The 16,316-nt window shown below is 39.1% G+C and overlaps 3 protein-coding genes across 3 annotated transcripts; 2 read left to right on the plus strand and 1 right to left on the minus strand.

The window, feature by feature from the left end:
• Positions 1-688: 688 nt before the first annotated feature.
• On the minus strand, positions 689-1,560 carry LOC120777441 (adenine phosphoribosyltransferase). Its single transcript, XM_040108754.1, has 3 exons — positions 1,347-1,560; positions 1,049-1,286; positions 689-983 (listed from the first exon to the last, which is right to left on the minus strand). The coding sequence occupies exons 1-3, from the start codon at positions 1,427-1,429 to the stop codon at positions 768-770; spliced, it is 537 nt and encodes a 178-aa protein (XP_039964688.1). The 5' UTR covers positions 1,430-1,560; the 3' UTR covers positions 689-767.
• A 527-nt stretch (positions 1,561-2,087) lies between these two features.
• LOC120778677 (thyroid transcription factor 1-associated protein 26) lies at positions 2,088-2,774 on the plus strand. Its single transcript, XM_040110611.1, has 2 exons — positions 2,088-2,350; positions 2,411-2,774. The coding sequence occupies exons 1-2, from the start codon at positions 2,192-2,194 to the stop codon at positions 2,645-2,647; spliced, it is 396 nt and encodes a 131-aa protein (XP_039966545.1). The 5' UTR covers positions 2,088-2,191; the 3' UTR covers positions 2,648-2,774.
• Positions 2,775-3,849: 1,075 nt separating this feature from the next.
• On the plus strand, positions 3,850-15,275 carry LOC120778676. Its single transcript, XM_040110610.1, has 5 exons — positions 3,850-4,696; positions 4,762-4,995; positions 5,567-5,811; positions 8,560-8,952; positions 14,998-15,275. Exons 1-5 carry the CDS (start codon positions 3,883-3,885, stop codon positions 15,253-15,255), a joined length of 1,944 nt encoding a protein of 647 aa, XP_039966544.1. The 5' UTR covers positions 3,850-3,882; the 3' UTR covers positions 15,256-15,275.
• Positions 15,276-16,316: the final 1,041 nt, after the last annotated feature.

Raw genomic sequence — 16,316 nt, forward strand, 5'->3', positions numbered from 1 at the left:
ATAAACTCGATTTGGAATCTTCGAGGTCCCCTGCATTAATTCAATCTAAATCACATCTCATTTCCCGATTTTGGTTGTATTTTATGCAGTCATGGACACTTAAACTTGAGATCTGCATATTCCGTGAATAATTCGAACTACAAACATATTTATTTACATATGGGTTCATGGTTGCCTATTTACATTTCAATCACTATTAAATCATTGCATACATTAAGGATCAATCTTTAATATCGCGTCAAGAATAAATTTGCCGATATTGCTATGTATACGCATGTGTAAATATTTGTATGACGAGTTCTTTAAAGCACTTTATGAAGCTTTAGTCAATATAAACATACATACATACATACATATGTTCATCTATACACATGTGTATAAAGTATATGCTTTAATTAATGGAAACATTTATTGTTATAATCAAACTAATAATCTCGAAAGGTTCATTATCTTTACAAATACATTTCAAGTAACTAACAGACAAATGAAAAAACACACAATTACATTTGATTTACTTTAATAAAATAGTACTTTGTTTATTGCTTCCGGTTTCTCATTAAATTTATATACATATATATATATTTGCACATATTTACAATTATTTTAATCTCGTTAATGTATAAAATTCTTATTTTTACAAAGCCCTGAATCTATTTATTGATAAATTGGTAATTACCAAAAAGTTTCACTGAGTTCGTCTGAGTAGTTTGTGGCGTTTTTTAACTGCGTCCACATAGTGGATGGTAAAACATCATCACTTCTCTAAATCAATATTTGATTAGAGAATATACATCACAATCTAATTTATCACGACCGTGTAAATCTTCTAATTCTAACACTACAAAGCTGCCAATTACATTGCCGCCCGCTTTGCGCACCAGCTCAATCGCAGCTTTAAGCGATCCACCAGTGGCGAGTAGGTCATCAACGATTATAACCTTTTGACCCGGTTTAATCGCGTTGGCTTGCATTTCAAAAATGTCCTATTAAAAAGAAACACACAATTGTTTGATAAAAAAATAGTATAAATAACAAACAATTGTCTTACTTTTCCATATTCTAGTACATATTCCACAGATATGAGATCACCGGGTAACTTGCCCTTCTTACGCACTGGTGCGCAACCAATACCCAATTCGGTTGCTACCAGAAAATTGAATAGGAAACCACGTGATTCCAATCCCACTATTATTTCAGCATTTGGGCATTTTTCTTTAACTAGTTGCACAAGCACTTCTTTCAAGTACTTGCAGGCAGTTGGGTCTCTCAGCGCACTGAAAATGTCACTAAAAGCAAAATAAATTTTTAGTCATTACAAATGTATGATCTCATCTCAACTTATTTACCGGAAGACAATGCCCTTCTTTGGAAAATCCGGAAAAGTTCCAATTTTACTTTTAATATACTCCAACTTGTCATCGTTGCCCATGTTTAGCTTAGTCTGATAAGTAAAAGTATAGATAGAGTGGGCAGTGCTTGTGTTGGAATGAACTGATTAAAACAAATATTTTACAAATGCTAGTAGGGAATTCAGGTTTCTATTGTGTAAAGTAAAAAGCAATTTAGCGCAATTATCAAATTTGACATTTTAAACAGCTGTTAGTTTTGTTATCAATATCGTAAAACTCGCGCTACCGTAGTTTGTTATTACCAATAACTAACCTACCATCAGGGTTGCAAATAAAGCATTAAAGAAATAGTTAATTCAACATTTGAATTAAATTTTTTTAATTTTTTAACACGAAAATCTTAAGTAAATAATGTTTTCAATTTTTAATCCCAAATACCGAATTGAAAAATAAAAAGAAATTAATGCTAAATACAATTTAAAATTTATTAAAAAAAAATTGAATTCCAAAGATATAATTATTAATTGAAAAAGAAACAGCTTAAAATTTTCATGTTTTCATATAATTTTATATAGAAATATACATCTGCTATCAAGAATCTTCAAAACTAGATTGTTGCTAGTTGTGCACTTCTGATTCAAGCCTTATTTTCAATGCATTTTAGTTCATCGAGCTTTAACTAACGCACAAAGCAACCCTCTGCTCCATATATAACACAATACAACACTGGTGCTCGTACACAGCTGATTTGTAGCTAAACAAAACATTCAACAAATCTTCCATGTGCGATTTGAAAATTTGTTTTACTTTTCAACGTAAATAAACAAAAAACTTGTTCAAATATGGGAAATTTAAAGCCGAAGGTGAAAAACAATAATGCTAATAAAGGGCATCAGCAAAATAAGCGTAAACTAAATAATAATGGAAAGCAACAATATAAGTCTAATAAACCTAATTTTCCAAACTCAAACCAATGGCGCCGGAAAAAGCCACAAGATGAGGTAAAGACTTACACACTTGTATAAAAAACATACATTTATTTATATTTTTTTTTATTACAGGCCAGAAAACAAAAATTAAAAGAACGCGAAGAACTGAGAGCGCAAAAAATTGCAGAATCTAAAGCTGAAAAAGAGCGTGTGCAGCGCGAAAAAGAGGAACGCATACGCAATTACAAGAAGAAACGTTTAGAGAAAACAAAAGTGATCAGCAAGAAAACCAAGCGCGGTCAGCCGCTAATGAAGGATCGCATGGAATTGTTATTGAAGCAAATACAAGAAATGAAGCGTGGGGCATAGTTAAGAAATATGGGAAATAATGAATAGTCTATAGGATTAAAAAAAATAAAAATAAATTAAAAAATTTTCGAACAAGATGGAAATCTTAAGCGTTATCATACAATAATATTAGAAAATAAATAATAATAGATAAATATAAATGTATTTATACAAAAATTAAACACTTGTGTTGAGTGCATAATATAATAATTTTTTTATTATTTCTGTAACCAACAAAAATCTGTTATTATTTTCAGATATTATTAAAGTAGTCGTCAACCTTTTTATGCTGTAATTGAGAACTAAATGAATAAATTACAAATAAGCAGAAACTTTAAGACCGTTTGCACCGAAGTTAAAATACCCTTCACAATCAAAAAAGGTGTTCAAAAATGAACTTGATTTTGATCGTTTAGTTTGTATGACAGTTACATATACATATGTATAGTGATCCGATCTAAAAAATTATTCAAAAATTGGAATGATTGTTCAAAATTCGCAAAGATGTATTTCATAGAAAAACTTTTCCATACAAGGTCTTAGTTTTGATGATTCAGTATGTATGGTAGCTATTTGCTGTAGTAATCCGATATAAGTGGTGCCGACAAATGAGAACATTCTTGAGAAGCAAAGGACATGTGGAAAATTTCAGATAGATATCTCAAGACTGTAGGAAATAGTAGCCAAATTGTCGCAGCTTGTCGCGCTGATCATTTATTTACATATATCTACATATATGTATGTATACATGTATAAATATGTAGGATTGATTTTGTTGTAGCCGGAGAGTTCTGCCGAGTTGACAGTCCTTGGCCGCATACAAAACCAGCTCCATTCCGGTTACCAAGATCCGACAGTAGTGGGAACGGACTATACATATACATATGTATGTATATAAATGGTCTACGGCGTTTTTTCGTGGGGTAGATTAATAAATGAGAAATACACCGCGACCTTTGGTCTATTGTGCCCGAAATTGGTGTTAACACGGCCAAATTCGGGGTGTAAAAAATATTTTATTCGTCAATTGTTTAGCGAAAAGCCAAGCTATATCATATGTATGTATATTAGTGCTTGAATTAAATTAACATCAAACTACTTGCTGAGGCAAATGCAAATATTCTACGACTTTCCACTCTAAAAATTTTTTGGCATGAAACAATTTTATTTTTCAATCCAAACAGAAAAATTTTACATTTTACCAATAAAAATTAAATCTATTTTAATAAAATTGCTTTATAACTAAATTTCTTAAAATGGCGCAAAATTTTCTGTACATGTTCGAATTTGTGGTCGATGATCTGTTGATAACACGGCCAAATCATTGCGCCCCAGAGGAGTACCCAACGTGCTGTGAAATCTCTTTTCGTTCCAGCGTTTTCGTCTCCATATGTGATCGCGAGTTCGGTCAATGCGTCGACGTTTGCGCACCTAAATGTGGCAAATGCTGTCTCTTCTCACTGGAGTCGCCAGTAACGGACAAAGATCGTCTGCTAATACACATTTATAAGAAGAAAACGGATAAATGCAAATTCCTCGTCGGTGCCACAGATATACCAATCAAGCCACTTTTCGATAAGGTAACAGAAAGCTTCAATATTGAAAATCCAAATTGGTTGGAGCAATTGGTCAAACATACTGCGCGTATGCCTGATCCGAAAACACCATCAAAGACTACAGTCGTCGATAATGATTGTGATGACGAAACTTTTGGACGCCGCGAACAAATGTGTCCCACCTCGGAGTTGACCAAGCGTCTGCTGCCGCTATTCAATATGAAACATATGCAAACCGGCAATTTAGTACTCATAATGCGTCTGGTTTGCAATGGACCAACGATTGTATCCAGTTTTCCATTCTCACGCATTTGTTCGACGGCTTGTGGTAAAAAGGTGACACCATGCCCATCTACTTGTCCGGCCATAGCGTCCAAGCCGCAAAGTGTATGCCCGATGCCAGATCCTTGTGCACCGGATCCGGACAAGAAAAAACCCATATGTCGTCGGTACTTTGCTTGTAATGCCGACAAGGGTTGTCCTTGCGAAGAGTGCGAAGACTATTGTGACAGGGGTAAGCATGTGGTATTTTCTATTTATGCAATAAATATTGTATGCATATCGAATTTAAATGTGTAGAATGTCCCAGTGGTTGTAAGAAGAAGAAAAAGCAACCATCGCAAAATATTTGCTGCCCGCCACCACCGCCCTGTTGCTCGCCACCGCCTTGTTGCCCGCCGCCGCCACCGTGCTGCCCGCAACCCGACCCTTGCCAACAGAAGAAAGAACCGCGCACAGATATGTGTCAACGCTACTTTTCCAACGAGCCGAAGGGCTGCACCTGTGAAGAATGCATGGACGAATGCGAGGCGGGTAAGTCAATTCGAAGAGCTTAAAGTAGGAGCGGATCGTACCCTTTTTGTTGTAAAACTTTTATGTAAGAAAATTTTTTATAAAACTACTATTTGCTTTGGTTTCGTTAGTAAAGCTTTCGTTGTTCGGTACTTCCTCAGTACACAAGTCTTCGCAGTAAATCCAACATAACCTTAAAATCGCTCAAAAAATTACAAATAACTTAGCGCTTCCACGGTACGTTCTCCTACCGCACACCCGAATTCTTTTTTCCATAAAATGTGCTAACAAAACGGGTGCGATTCCTTGAGTATGTTTTCGTTGCTTCCACAACTTTCGCCTAATTTCTTATCATTTACACAGCCAAAGCTAGAGCATTACGGAAACTGCGCTATTTAATGCAAAAATATGCTTAAAACTTTAAAAGCAAAAAATACTTAATTCTAGAACCATCGAAATTAAACATAACCTATAAAAATTAAAATGAATTTCTTTCCTTAAAAAGCAGTCAAAAGGGTATGTTCTGAACCTTCTCCTGGTGTTTGGTTTCTTTGCATCAATAATTCTCTTTAATTTTATGTTTACACATTAGGAAGCACCGAAGAAGAATCGGATTCCTGTCAGCAATGTGTCCCGCCACAAATTATGCCGCCGTGCTTTATAGTTCCTACCAAACCCGAACCGGGTCCTGAGGCGTACGAAGAGTTCGAGGCTTGCTTAAATGGCAGTGGCCTGGTAATACGTGTCCTCAAGAACACGCATCAAGTGGAGAGCATCGATGATGGTGTTCAGGATAACCTTGATAGTGGTAGTGACTGCGACGGCAAGAATAATGCGGTGAGTAGATACTCTTTGTTGATAACTAAAGCTGCTTTTGAAAATTTTCTTATTAAGTTTGTAGAACTTTGGAAAGAAATACTATAAATGTATACTGTACTTATATGCATATGTATGTTTTCTTGGAGATTTATTGAATGGTCTGAATAGCTGAATATAAATGTACTGGGTTTATCCAGAAAGTATTAGGCTGATTTTCTTTCGTCGCGACTGTCCTTCGGCACCTGGAGATTCAGGACAAACATTTTCGTGCGACGTGTTTCTGTGAGTGGTGCAGCGTTCGTTAGAGCAAAGGTACGCGATTAAATTCTGTGTGAAACTCGGTAATTCTGCGACAGAAACGTTTGATATTTTCAAGCAGGCTACCCAGATGTTGCTTTAGCATGAAGCGGTGTGTTTCGGTGTTACCAGGCCTTTTTGGAGGGTCGGGAAGAGGTCGCTGTCCAAGACCGTACTGGGAGACCTGCGACTTAGACAAACAACGACAATATAACTCGTGTGCGCAAAGTTTTGAACTAAGACCGTCGATTAAATAATCGTTTAATGGCATGGATTTTAAATTGAACAAATTTACGTGGAAGTCCTCAAGAGACTCAAACCTTTCTTGTGAACAGCTACCTAATCAAGGCCGGCATCCCAACGTTTCCGCAGCCGCCCTACAGCCCAGATGCGGTCCCGGACCTTTTTTTGTTTCCTTGCCTGACTCAATCCTATTACTTTCCGGACAAATCCTGTATACATTTCATTTCCCCATAGAGTTTGTTGGCTGTACTATTAGTTCGTCGTGAAAGCCAAAATTTTTCGAAATTGCCCGAATTATTTGTTGTAGCATAAATAATAGTATGAATATTGAACTCAACAAATTTATTAACTTCTCTTCTAAAAATAGACACCAGATATCAGACACATGAACCTCAGAGTTATGGTTAACATTTTACCGAAAAAATCTGCTAATCTATGAGGTATCTTAATGAACTTTAGGGGTTGTGCCTTTTCCTATTGTGCCTTGATGCCAAAAATTTATAGATTCGAGTCAATACTTCGCCTAGTATCCATATATTTAATATATAAATAATACTTTTTATACTTTCGCACCTTAAATCGGGTGGACATCTGACCCAGTTCCAATAACCCTAATAAAAGTGTTCAAAACATCAAGTTGATTTTGCACCTTATATATTCGTCAATAGTGAAGGTATCTTGACGAAATTCAGAGAGAAAAAATGTGTAAAGTTGGGTTGTAGTTGTTGTAGCGGCAGTCTTATGCCGAGTTGCTAGTAGACAGTCCTTGGCCGGATACAAATCCGGGTCCGTTCTGATTACGAAGACCCGACTGTAGTGGGAACGTAAAATCAGTTCAATATTACCCCTATCGTCGATAAAGCTATCTTCCATTTGGCTTTATACCTTACCATATAACGGGTGATCCAAGTAGAGGTACCTTTCTCAAAAGAATTTTTTTGACAAATTACGCGTGAGTTGTGGCAAGCTGTCTTGTTATTTTTGTTCAGTATTGTTTAGCATTTCACCATGGGAAAAATTCACATTCTGTGTTTCGCGCGCTTCGCTCTACTTATGGTTAATATAATCGGCCTACTGAGCGTACTTTTCGCAACACCATCAGCCATCTTGAGACCCAGGATTCATTATTGGATAATATTCGACCGAATAGACCACGTCTAGCACGCAGTGAAGAAAATATAGCAACTGTAGCTGAGTGTGTACAGAAAGACCGTGGATACTCGATTCGGCGTCGTTCGCAGCAACTCGGACTGACGTATGCAACGACTTGGCGCATTTTATGTCAAGATCTAAAATTGAAAGCGTACAAAATACAGCTTGTGCAAGAACTGAAGACGCTCGACCTTTCCAAACGATATCGCTTCGCACTATGGGCTCTTGAAAATTTTCAAGAAGATCCGAAGTGTTCGAGCCAAATTTTGTTATTTTTGTTCAGTAAAGTACACAAGAAAAATTGTCGCATTTGGGACTAAGAACAACCTAAAGAGATTCAAGAGCTGTCATTGCATCCAGAAAAAGAAGGGTTTGTATGGTTTGTGGGCCGGTGGAATCATTTCTACAAAAATGATGCCGGTGAGAACGTAATCCTCAATGGCGACCGTTATCCCGTCATGATAACCGATTATTTTATAACTGAATTTGAAGCTCGGTGTTTTGGGCTGGTCGATTGGATCGTGTGTGGTCTTGATCGATTCAGGTCTGGGAGCAAAACATCACGCACGTCACTCGGCAGTTACCAATGGAAATGCTCGGACGACTCATCAAAAATTGGACTCAACGGATGGACCATCTATGACGTAGCCACGGCCAACATTTAAAAGAGATAGTCTTTAAAAAATAAATGCCAAAGAATGTTCTTTCGAGTGATAATAAGCATTCCCCACTTAATTTAAAGTTGTTGTGCTTTTTCTTAAAAAAAGTCAGGAACCACGAAATGGATCACAATTTATGTCAGCTAATATGTATGCTTGGGATGGATTAATGTTCGTGACAATACTGAAACCTCCGAACATATTGTTCTGTGCGGACCACTATAACACATAGCTGTCATTCAAGTTAATCTATCAAAATCAAGATAAAGATCTTTTGGTACCCCTTTATGCAATAAGAAATATACCTTTGAAGGGTATAATTATTTCGGTTCAGCCCAACTTAACGCTTTGTCTTGTTTCATAAATCATTATCTTATTGCTATTGTTATTATTACCATTATCATTATCTTTGCAGGATAACAACAACAACAATCGTTGTGAAACCATAAATGAAATACTACAACGCAGTAATTTCGCCAAAAATCACGTAAAACGACGCACGAACGGTCACATCATCAACGGGCCGAAATTACCAAAAATACGTGCCAATATCAAATATGCCGGCAATGACTCTTGCGAACCCGATAATTACTGCGTGCCCTTCAATAAAATTAAGTCAATCTGCAATGCGGAACAAAAACTTGAACTCTATCGACGTAAGGGACCCTGCTGCACAGACGATTGTGGACCGATTGCGCCGCCACTACATCCACAAGATGTCCGCAACTGTTGTCTACAAGTCGATCCGCAAGAGATCAAGGACACTTTGAAGGGCATAAATGCCGATACACGAAAGAAGGGCATTGAGGTAAGTTGTGACGAGAGCTGGAATATTGGGTAGTCATTAAACTGTCGGAAGTTCTTGATCAATTGAAAGTGAGTGAATGTAAGCGCATGTCTACACACTCTCAGCATGCTCCAAGATATATTTAGTGGCACGTTTCACATTCACTTTGATTGAGTATTTGTACAAGTCGATTTTGTGCACCTCATTTTTCGCCACTGATTTATAGACCGCAGCTGAATAACCCACGTAGAGATCAACTGACTGATAAGCTAACTGCGTCCACGAACTCTTGCATTCGCTCAAACACACATACACACATTTACACACGTTTTCCGATTGCAAAGACTCGTAATGATTGTTCGTGTTGTTGTATTTGCATTGCGCCGCAGAAAATTGGGAGAAAATGAAAACCGCAGTGTATAAATTCTGTCTTTAATGTTGTTGTTTTATCAACTCGCCACCGCTTGCGGATGTTGCTGCCGCTTTTGCTTTATATAAGTAGCTATTCTGCGGAGCGTAATATTCGTATATATAGTATAATACAGATAACAATGACGACTGCACGCGCATTTCTATGGTAGGTATGTATGTATGTCTGTACTCTGAATACACTTGTTGCTGGCCCCTGCACCATGCTGGAGTTGTTAACAGGCCCTGCAGGGAAATCTGAAATGAAATTGTGGCGTGAATCCGAAGTTAGCGCCGGAGATAGGAAAGTTGGTCTCAACGTGATACAGCCGTAGGTACAGGCCTTAAGGCCGAAATGAGTACATTGGAAGATTTCAAGTTGGTCTCTGCTTATCTTTCTTCATTGATTTTCTGTTTGTCAGACAAGCGATCCTTTAAGACAATACGAAGTCTCACTATATTTTTTGAATTCTCGACCCTTGGCAAATATATTATCTATATGGTCAGGGTCACATTAACACAGTCATCTTAAATTCGATTCTCAATATCAGTCCGCTCAAATGTTGCTTAAATCGATGAAGAACACTGCAAGTCTTGTGGAAGATTAGATTAGATAAGTAAATGAGGATTGCACCGCGACCTAAGGTCTATTGTGCCGTCTTCTAAGTCACCACGACTCACCTAATTCCAGCAAATTGATAAATTCCAATATACTACTAAGTGCTATTGTGGCGATATGATCTCTATTTTGAAACATGGATCCAAGTGTGTTTATGCTGTGCAGTCCATTAGGAGGTATTCTGGAGTTTCAGACTCCAATTCGCTGAACCGCCAACTCGCACCGCTAGGCATATGTTATATCCATAAGAGCTTCTTGAGCGTACAATGGTCAGTGTAGAAGTCCTTGTGGAGCAGCTCCTTTATGGTGTGGGGACTAACCACAATGAAAGATTCCGGTGCTACCATGATGGTGGATGCTACGGAGCAGGCATGCTCATCAGCCAGCTCATTCCCGGCTATACCTTTGTGACCTGGAACTCGAATAAGGTGCACTTGGTTACGATCGGATAGACTGTTCAAACGTTCTATGCACTCCTGCAGAAAAGCGATTTGATCGCTTGACTATCGCTTAGTATACTATGTATCATTGCGATAGTTGCGTTGGAGGTTTAATCTAATCTAATCTAAGCCTTGATGTAAGGACCAAAACCTTTTACTTTTCGGTAAGGGGAATCCCTGTGTTATGAGAAGAGTAGTAGTAGTAAAAATTACAACTACATAGTTCTCGGAGTGATGAAAAATACTTCGACCCCGCGACCTTCCGTTGAGCCACCGCGAGCCAGACAACTTGCTTACTGTGGAGTATCACATTTGCCGATGAATTGACTGTAGGCGATTGAGACGATATTATTTTGACAATGTCCTTAATATTTACATCGGGAAGAAACTGGACTGTCAGCGAGAATAAACTTGGAATATTTTTTAAATTCGGCGGATTGCTGAAGGATATTTAGCTGGTCACTTGTAGCACAGACCTATAAAATGGTGGTTTCTTCAGAAAATATATGTACAATTGATATACAGTATTCTTCGTCCTGCTGCATTAGTACCGGCGAATATAGCCGCAAGGTGTATGACCGTAAAAGCTACCCTTGGACTCACTAAATCTGGATACTTAGATGACTGAGAACCAGCGCACTCCGAAATCCTCCACTCTTTGATTTCATTAGAATATACTTGGCTTGTCTAGTCGCCGAGTCTATCCCTGGTTTTCACTTATTTATTTACATACATTCGAGGGAAAAAGGAGTATGATGGGCAGAACTGGAGGAAAGGGGTGGTGAGCTTTGTTCTACGGATGAATCCAAGCTTGCAGAAAAGGTTTATGGATGAGAACAATGTGGGGAACTTTTTATTAGCTCTAGTATTGGGCTTTCTGATCACTGCAGCGTCTTCAAAGTGGAGGTGGCTACCATAAATGCAGCAGTAGATCGATTGCTTCGGCGCGCAGCCTCCTTCAGAGCGGTGACTATGCTCTTCGATGGTAGGAGAGCAATATAAGCCTTGAGTTTGCTGACTGTGCGCTCAATACTAGAGAAAGGATGTCTAGACTTCCGTATCTCCAACAGCGACTTATTTTACGATTAGACTGGTTTGTGTGTGACAGCGAAAACCTAACCTAACTTAATATATTCGTCTAGACTTTACTCCTCAGGCTTCCGATACCTTTCAATTGCCACTAACTAGTATTCTCATTTCTCAAGTTATTCCTGCAGGGCATCCATAAGTCGTACTACTGTATATGCAACGCAATAAGCTACCACTTCTCATTTCATGCATTTCAGTATGATTCAGTTCCATTCGATTGCTTTCGTTCGCATGACGTCGCCAACAAATTCCATTGCATAGCAATTGTAGCAAGTCAGCCAAATCAAAGCTGGGCCAATGCAATGCCATAAAAACCACCAATCCAATGCAATTGAATCTTATTGTATGGTATCTAGTCGGTGCACCGATTTGTCCCAGTTTGCGTGCATTTGTTTTACTTTTTCAATTCAATTCGCTTTCATCGTTTTCCACAAACATTTTTATCACAATTCCATGCAAACACACATTCGTCCGTATATCCACCATACATTGTGTCTTTGTGCCACATGTGTTGCATAAGTGCTCCATTTATCTGCTGTGGTTGCAATTAGCGCACAGGTTGCTCTTTTCTACGCGAGCGATGGAAAATTGCATAAGCACGCTTAAATACCGTTAAAATCTTCGTTGGTATTACGTAACTGTTTCGGAATTAGCCGAATGTTAAAGGGTGCGCAAGCAAAATATTTAAGTTCATAACTCTAAACTACAGTTACTGAAGGTATTTAAAGTAGTTGTCCATAAACATGCGTCTAAATCAGTGTGGTTGCACAAAGCAACGCGGCATACCAGGGTACAGGGTACTGGGTATGTTTGACTTTGGTACAACGCTTGGAAACTGTGCCAGAATATTACGCAAATTCACATTCTCCGGCGGCTACTGAAAATGATGGCAACCGAAAAATGGCTTCAACAAACAAAATTTTTACTATTGGGGAGAGTAAAATCCTTGTGTGGCATGGAAACCTAATTTCATTCCCAAAAATTGATCGTTTGGTGCGGATTGCGGTATGGCGGCATCACCGAGTCTTATTTCATTCGAAATGTGGCAGACATTACCATCAATATCGAGCGTTATAACATGATGCTCCCGGCAATTGATAAAATCACCGTGGATCTCTATTTTCAACAAGACGGTGCGTCGCCTCATGTTTCACATCTAAACATGGATACTTTGCGTGCAAATTTTGACGACTCGTTAATTTCGAGAAATGACCCATTCAGCGCACTATGGCTGAAATTCCAGCCGAAATGTTGTACAGGGTCATCAAAAGTTGGTATACGAGTGGATATATGCAAACTGAGACCTGGTGGCTCAACTGGTAGTAGCTTCGGCTACGAGGTCTGACCGGAGACTTAATACTGGTACCACGGAGAGCAGGAGCCCTTGGAGGTAACTCCAACCTGCTCATGCGGACTGGCCCTTCGGGGAGTATCGTGGTGGTTGTGGTTAAAACCCAAATGTGGGAAGAATTGACTTTATCAGTTGAATGTGGAGTTGCATTGCAACCGGGTGCCGGACCCAAAGCACGGCAGAGGTTTTGGATGGGCCTCGAACCCGACCAAGGTGGTTAGTGTGTCCATTCCACACTGCCAATCCTTACTGAAAATGCTTAGCATTCTCAGGGCGCTGATCAACGCATTGACTTGATCCGCTGTGCTTTTGAGCGCCGTGGAGTAAGGCTGTCGTCATCAGGTACCCACGTTAAACACACCGGACGTTGTCGATGATTGCAGAGCGTAGAACTTGCCCGCGGTAAAGTGTGCCTGTCGTAAGAGGCGACTAAAATCCCATATGCACTATGTCTGCTTTTTTGCTTACCTAATATTATAGACTTTGAATAAGATTCCTTCTAATGAAAAGACATTTGAAGTTCAAGCGACAAATGTCACCAGTCATTAAGTTTAATGGATGCAGTAGGAAAAACTGACCGGAGACTTAAATCTGGTAACACGGGATGCAGTAAGCCGTTGGAGCTCGCTCCAATCTGTTCATTGGAGATTCGTAGTGGCTGTTTTTTAAACCTAAAGACAGGTAGAATTGAAAATTCAGTTCTGTCTGAAGTCGCACTGCGCCTGGGAGCTGGACTCACAGCGTGGCAGAGGTTTTAGGTCGACCTCGCACGCAACCAAAGTGGAAGAGGTGTCCCATTCACTTGACCAATTGAAGTCAATTAATAATTGCAAAAAGTTTGTATTATTTGGGGCGCTGGAAGTTCTAGGGACCATTAAAGTATGAGCGTTGATTTACTACTTCATATGTCCTTCCAAGACATATGATAACTATGGTAAATTGTTATTCAATCAAGCCCAAATCCAAAATAAAAATACTCATAATGTATTTTATTCCCCTATGGGAAGAAGAATTTTTCAAATACCTTCAGAAGAAGTGATGTTAGACTTATTGGTTTATATTACTTTTGCTTTGCCCGCCTTCGGTATGAATACGATCCTCGCCTTCTTGAAGAGGAGGATAGGTCCAAAGGATTAAAATTACTGCCTTGCTATACAGATCCCAGTTAATACTCTTACGATTCTTGAAAATTACACTTTGAGGGAAAGCTCACATAGCTGTGGGCAAGAAATGAGGTTGTACGAAGCACATCCCAATCTTCGGCAGTGATTATTTTGATCGTATACATGTGTTACAAGAACGTACCTTCGAGATAAGGCCAAGATATATTAGTTCCTCTTTCCGGCTAGCTATTGCTAGATTACTTATCACTATAAAGTTTAGTAAAGACTCAAACCTTTTTTTGGTTTCCCCGCTACTCCATACTGTGCCGTGGCCATTGGTGTCTACGCTTATTACCCAGTAGCCGCTTCATCCACCAACGTAGTTCTATTGGGGGCGCTTCAGCATCGTGTGGCACATAACAGGATTCAAGGATTAGCGTCTCATCTTTGTCATCTTTTACGGCTACTACAGCCAGGTCATCTGAAGAGAAATTTGGATCAATAACATGAATGTACACGTTTCCTTACCAGTATGGCTGTTCTCGCCTTGTTTGTTGCACACGGTAAGGTATGTTGGCGACGCTAGTCCGGACACCATGTTTTACGAGACTATCCATAGTTTCTGAACTAAAGCGGCATCGGAGGCGATCCTCTCTAAATTGAAGAGGAGTTCGGCAGAGGTGACTTTGCTCTTATGCAGGTTTATTTGAAGGACGTTCACTGTTAAATTCAGATTTCTACTCGACTTCTCTGGCGTGTTTTCGTTGTTGTCGGTTAGGTTGCGCTTCTTGAGACGAAGGTGCATGCTACCTACGTCCCACCATACCTTCCCGAATCTTTCGTACTAGATTTCCTGAGTCAACTTGTTTATTTGGAGGATGCATTTGGACTACCATTATGCTTGTCGGAGTTGGTGACCGTTAGCATCCTCCAATCCGAATTTTGTCTTCTGAGGAGCCTAAATATAGGTATAAATATAGCCTAAAATAAATCCTTATGAGCATTACTATTAAATTAAATTTGCCTTTGAATAAATTCATACATTCCATTTTGCAGGTTTGCTACAAAACTTGCGAGGACACCGATAGCGACGTCTTCTTAGTGAAACTAGGCAATAAACAACAACATCGCCGTAAGCGCAACACCATCGAAATCGAATTGAAGACGCCGAAGCAACCGATTGTGTTGCCGAAACAGAAAATGACCACGGAGACACAGATCACCGACAAGGAGCTGGACGAAGCGCTTGCCGCCCTCTGCGGTGGTAAGAAGAAGGGAAAGAAAGGGAAAAAGGGAAAGAAGAAGAAGAAGTAAACTTAAAAATTAACTGATATTTCGCGCTAAAATCAAAATGTATTTAAATCGAATTTATTATATTCTGTTTAAATCAACAATTATCATATTTACAATTAAAACAAAAATACCAAAAAAAACTACAATAACTATTCGCAATTCATAGCTAAAACACATAAAAAAAATAACAGAGAGAAAAATGTATAGGTTAGGTTAGATGGCTGATCTAGAGGAATTGCACGTGAACTGCTATATGTAGACCTTTGTGAAACCATAGAAAAGAAGAACTCTAGTGCTCGAACTTAAAAATTAGTAAAACGCTTAGTGGACAATACAAATTTGCACAGGCGTTTAATTGCCATTCCCGCCAGTCCGGTGAGATGTCTGAAGGTATGCGCTCCCAAGTGTTTAAGTCTTGACATCCAAAGAAGGAAGTGTTGAGTTGTGTCTACCTCGTCTTCTTCCATACACCTTCAGCAGACGGCGTCTGGTAAGATTCGCAGCCTTACACAGCATGGATACCAATAGGAAAATGGCTTGTTAAAACTCCCTCCTTTGCAAATCCGCAAATCCTCCACCACATAAATACTTCATTGAATATTCTGTGGGCTTGATTATGGTATTGTACAGCCAAAGGACCACTTTGGAGTCTCTTTCCTTTTGCCAATGGCTCCTCTATAGCAGTATACGGCAATCGATGCCGTTTTTGGTCTCTCTTTGATATTCGGCTTCCATTAAAGCTTTCTATCCAGGATGAGCCCTAGATATTTCACTTTATTCGCCGGTTGCAGACGGATATCTCTCATTTGCGACAGCAAATATATATCAGATATCATACCATCATTATTTGGGTTGAAGGCGAGGCCACTTCCGAGTGCCCAGTTTGTTACGACGCCGAAATACCCCTGTGTCAAGTCGTATACGGTTCTCAGGAACTTTCCTTTGAACTTTGCTTAGATAATCACCTGGCAGCCACGATCCTCAAGGCTTTAAAGTAGGTCGCCAACGACCAGGATCCATAGAAGAGGAGAGAGAACTGAATACCTCTATTGTACAGAAGACTGAAAATGAGGAGTTTGAGA

Source organism: Bactrocera tryoni, chromosome 5 (genome assembly GCF_016617805.1).
Source record: "Bactrocera tryoni isolate S06 chromosome 5, CSIRO_BtryS06_freeze2, whole genome shotgun sequence".
NCBI classification, from domain to species: Eukaryota; Metazoa; Arthropoda; class Insecta; order Diptera; family Tephritidae; genus Bactrocera; species Bactrocera tryoni.